This window comes from Bidens hawaiensis, unplaced genomic scaffold (assembly GCF_021521415.1).
Source record: "Bidens hawaiensis isolate Kalapana, Puna unplaced genomic scaffold, B.hawaiensis_p1.1 tig00000978_1, whole genome shotgun sequence".
Lineage (NCBI taxonomy): Eukaryota > Viridiplantae > Streptophyta > Magnoliopsida > Asterales > Asteraceae > Bidens > Bidens hawaiensis.
The window spans coordinates 246152-250994 of record NW_027491058.1 but is presented as its reverse complement, the minus strand read 5'-3'; the positions used below and the strand labels follow the sequence as shown (position 1 = coordinate 250994).

Below are 4843 nucleotides of genomic sequence, written 5' to 3'. Positions count from 1 at the left end.
TGCGTTTGATGCTATTTTAAGCAACCATGAGCCATATATTACGCAAGGCCCACGATATAAGCCCCTGCCCATCTGTTTAAATAGTTAAATACTTGAAAATGAATATATGTAACTAGTTAAACCTAAATATAAATAATAACATATGCATATATCTTATAATTCGACTCATTTTTAGAAGTTTGATATCCGATATAAACTTTAAACCAAACCGTTCTGTTAGAGCACCCGGGGCACCGCGTGATGGGTGCTCCATCACTCGTGATGGGTTTTTGAACACCGCCGCCACTCCCTTATCAAGCTTGATGGAGGTCCTTTGCGTGATGGCCATCACGCGTGGAAGTGGGTGAAATTCAAGGAAAAGAGCCGCTGGTGGTGATGACTGTTGGGATGAATTTGGAAATTAAAAAAAAACATATTTTACCTATATAAATAACTACAATATATCTTCAAAACATACACAAATACAACTCCACACCACCACCTCTAGTAAAAAAACATCGCATGTGATGGATTTAGGGTTGGTGATGTGGCACCATTTGATTGAGTGGGGTGTGTGATGAGTGATGCCATCAAATCCACCACCCCTCCCCCCTTATAAGTTGAAATTTTAACATTGACTAACCAAAAGTTAAAGAAAGAAAAACAACCGCAAAACCATGTTTCACGGGTTTAAATCAAACCATGGCGAGTTGTGAATGGTACACAAACATAAACATAAACATAAACACAAAATCAAGAAGAAAATTTTGGTTCAAAACTTAAAAGAATTGCAAAACGAAAATGACCACAAAAGTGCTTAAACTTCTCATCTCAAGACTAAAGACTGCAAAAAGAATCTCATCACCAACCAACCAGCATAACAAACAAAAACTAAAATAACTGACTGACTCACTAACCTCCATCTATCCTTTAATCTTACCACCTAAATATAACTTCTCTTCTCTTCTCTTCTCTTCCTTCCAACCTATACAACCAACAAAACAAATCATACTAAAACTCATTACCAAACACACCCCTTTTACTTTTCCCTTCTAAACTTAAATCTTAATCTGCCCATGGGTTAATGTTTGGGATCAACTCCGGTTCGGCCTTGGGACCTTTTGTCATGGTTACCATTTTGTCACTCGGCCCAAACTTAGTTCTCATTTCAACCACCTTCTTGTGAGAGTTTGAGTGGATAGTAGGAACAAAAGTCGGGCTGGCTGCTGGGCGGTACTCGGGGAACAACCGCCCGGACTTGTAACGAACGCCACACGCATTGCAAAGGGTCTTTGGGCCTAATGGCCCAGCCCGCCATTGTGGTGTCTTTGTGATTTCACAATGCAGACATTTCCTAACTCCTTGTCCTGTCGGATTCTGGTTTTGGTAATCGTTTTGGTTCTCGTTTTCCTCCTGGGCCTTGGGCTTTTTCATCTTCTTCTTCTTAATCTTATCGGGCCCACCAGAATTCAGCCCGTTACAAGATGTGAAATTCCTTTCGGATTCCGAAGAACCCAAAACGGGCATGAGGAGTTCCACCATGTCGCGTGGGTTGAACGTTGCGGGCCGAGGACGTTTGGTTCGGGCCCGTTGTGGCCCACGTTGGATCGGGTTGAGTGGGATCATCATCCCAATGGATGGCCCACTAGAGGACGAGTTGGAGCTCGAGCTGCTGGTACTGCTCTCAAGGACCGACACGGGACTCGATGTCTGGAACTGAACCGTTTCTTTTTGGACCGGAATGTTCTCTTTCTTAATCGTCAACCCATCACCTGAAAACGAGTCTTCCACAAAGTTTGAAAGCCATTCCAGCTGGACAATATCCTCATACTGTCAAAAACATAAATATGAATGTCTGTAAGTGTAATAATATTATGGAATTTACTGAATTACCCATTACACTAAACTACTAAAGTTAGTTAAAAATCATCATTGACTTTAACTAGTCAAACTGTTTAACTTCAAGAACACTACTTTCTTACTTGATACCAAATTAACTTGACTCCTTTCACATGAAATGGAACCCACAGCTGATAAACTGACCAAATTTGAAATAACTCTTGCTTTTAAACCAATCAAGAATTACAATTATTGATGGGCCCACAAAATTGACAGATCCTTTGCATCAATATTCAAGTTCACGTTTGACTTAAATGTCACTCATATCCTTCAAATGTGACAATAACCAATTTCATTTCAATTTCAAAATATAAAAAAACACAAATTTGAAAATTTGAAAAAACTTTAACCTTAAAGAGTTAAAGTAAGTTTGATCTGCATAAACAAAAGAATTAAGAATTAAGCACTAAGCATGTGCATAATCATCATACACCCCACTTTTAATATACACAATATCCAGCTGGCTACCAAAACCGACATGGGTGACATCATTAATAATATTTATTAATACTATTTATTAACATTTAAAGAATAATAAAAGATTGATTGTCAACTGTTAAGTGTTAACTCACCGGAACTGCAATCTCTGCAGACAGATTGGAAACATTATCACCCTTGCTACCAATAAAAACTGATTCAGGCACCTTCAAGCCACCGGAATTGTCGGTCCAGGCGGTCGGGAACTCGCTACAGTCGACGGTATCAAGCGTGGTGTCGTTGACCGGAGGGAAGTCAATCAAGTCATCAATTTGATCAAAGAAGGTTGCACAGTCAATCTCTTCAATGTAATTCTGGCCTGCCATTTATCTTTTTACCAAAAGAATTGATTCAGAAACATACAAAAGAAGCAAGAATAATAATATAAGCAAATATGTAACGTGGGATTGCAGACAAATTGACAACTCACATCAGTTTTTTGTGGGACACAATAAGATAATTTTTTGAAAAATAAAAAATAAATTTTTATAAGTGTGTTTTTGAATTTTGGCCTAATTTTAGATGGAGTGTGAAGATGCATAAACTCTTTTTACGTAAAATTAGAAGAAAAAAAATCAACTGTTACTGGCTGCCATTTATTCTGAATTTTGACTACATTTATGATATACTAATTTAGCACAAAATTTTACAGAGAATTAAATTAAATTAAAGCATACCTTGGAAATTAGCAGTAGGGATATTCAAAGCTTGTGAAATTGAGAACAGGAAGACCTACAAAAAGGAAATTTCAGTTAATAATTACAATTTTTTACAGCAAAAAAATGAGTAAATACTAACAGAATTGCATAAATAAAATTACATGGTTAATAATTAAAGAAAACAGAGAGCAGAGTTTAATGAAATATAGAACAGAAAGACCTTTATAAAGGAAATTTTAATTTATGAAACTGAGACAATATGATTACCATTTGTGCATTTATAAAACTGGATGTCAAAAAAAATAAATAAATTTACATTTATGAAACTGAAACAATATGATAAGATAATATTACAATCTGTACATTTAAAAAACTTGAAGTAAAAAAATAAAAATAATAATAATAAATGCACATTTATAAAAATGAAACAATATGATAAGATAACATTACAATATGTACATTTATAAAACTTGATGTCAAACAAATTTAATAAAATAATAATAAATGCACTTTTGTAAAACTGAAACAATATGATTATATTACAATTTATACTTTCACAAAACTGGATGTAAAATTTTACCCAAATTCCATGGACAGAAACCCAAATTAAACCCCATTTCACACATTTTTTTCAAAATAATAACAAAAACAGAGAGCAGAATTTAATAAAACTGAAACAATATGATAATATTACAATTTATACTTTCACAAAACTGGATGTAAAAATTAAAAATAATAATAATAAAGAAAATTTATAAAAACCAAAACAATATGAGAATTACAAATTGTGAAGGAAAAAAAAACAGAGTTTAAACAACAAAATTTGACCAAATTCCATGCAGAGGAAGCGAAATTAAACCCCATTTTCACACATTTGGTTCCAAAATTAAGAAAAACAGAGAAGAGAGTTTTAATTATAAAATTGACGAAAAAAACAAGCAAAACCCATAAACCAAATTGGTTGCGTTGGTGAATTAAACCCTAAATTCACCATAAAATGTTAACGTGTAGAAGGCTTGAGAAGATAATATAATAATTATGTTGTTTGTTGAAGTAATAGAAGTAAGTAAGTAAGTAGAACCTGAAGTGAAAAGGTGCTGCAATGGGTGACAGAAAGAAACCCCTAACGCAAACGACAAATTTAATTACGTTTCAATTAGAAAGAAAACATGAAACTGAAGAGAAGAGAAATGGTTTCAATTTTTGAAGATGAATTGAAATTGAAACCCTAAAAAGGGAGGGAACAAGTGTTTGTGTTTGTGTGTGTTTATGGTAGGTGTGAAGTTCTTGTTTGTTGAGTCTGGAATGAGGAGGATATCTTATATTATTATTACTACTGACCCACTCGTTTTCTCCATTTCCAATCTGGTAGCCCCCACAAGCACATTACTCCATCACTCACTTTTTTTATATCATTTGTTTTTTTTTTTTTTAAACGGCCAACTAAGTAACGTCGAGTACCCCGTACGCGGCCCCTATTTTCTAAAGGTAGCCTGAGCCGGCCGCTACTCCGGACGGACGGAGCCCCTAGCGGTCCACCTGTTGAGGAATTCACCGGATAAAACCCGACCCCCACGCCCGCCAAACGGCACGACAGCGAGGAGCCGGTAAAACCGGGTGAGATCAGGACTCGAACCCTGAAAAGCCAGGGTCATCTCTCATATCTCCGAAGTTTGATTATATCATTTCTTTTCTTTAAATGAGTTTGATTTTATTTTACAATTCACCTCAAATTCACGTCATATTTACTTAACTTTAAATGTCTTTTAAATTACATCCAGCATTCCTATCATTTCATATATCTTCAAATACAAAATTATATAAAATTC

At 35.1% G+C, this 4843-nt stretch overlaps 1 protein-coding gene across 2 annotated transcripts; it reads right to left on the bottom strand.

Moving 5' to 3' along the window:
• Window positions 1-696: 696 nt before the first annotated feature.
• LOC143550141 (GATA transcription factor 8-like) lies at window positions 697-4134 on the bottom strand. Of its 2 annotated transcripts, XM_077040849.1 has the most exons (4): window positions 4096-4134; window positions 3033-3087; window positions 2451-2685; window positions 698-1809 (listed from the first exon to the last, which is right to left on the bottom strand). In XM_077040849.1, the coding sequence occupies exons 3-4, from the start codon at window positions 2679-2681 to the stop codon at window positions 1045-1047; spliced, it is 996 nt and encodes a 331-aa protein (XP_076896964.1). In that variant the 5' UTR covers window positions 2682-2685; window positions 3033-3087; window positions 4096-4134; the 3' UTR covers window positions 698-1044. The 2 variants fall into 2 exon arrangements, with proteins under 2 accessions (XP_076896971.1, XP_076896964.1); XM_077040856.1 differs by lacking the exons at window positions 3033-3087; window positions 4096-4134 and having other exon boundaries at window positions 697-1809; window positions 2451-3002.
• Window positions 4135-4843: the final 709 nt, after the last annotated feature.

Coding starts and splice junctions, on each gene's coding strand:
- LOC143550141 (XM_077040849.1), bottom strand. CDS start 2,681: ATGGCAGGCCAGAATTACATTGAAGAGATTGACTGTGCAACCTTCTTT. Junction 1,810..2,450: donor CTGCAGAGATTGCAGTTCCG/GTGAGTTAACAC, acceptor TGTTTTTGACAG/TATGAGGATATTGTCCAGCT.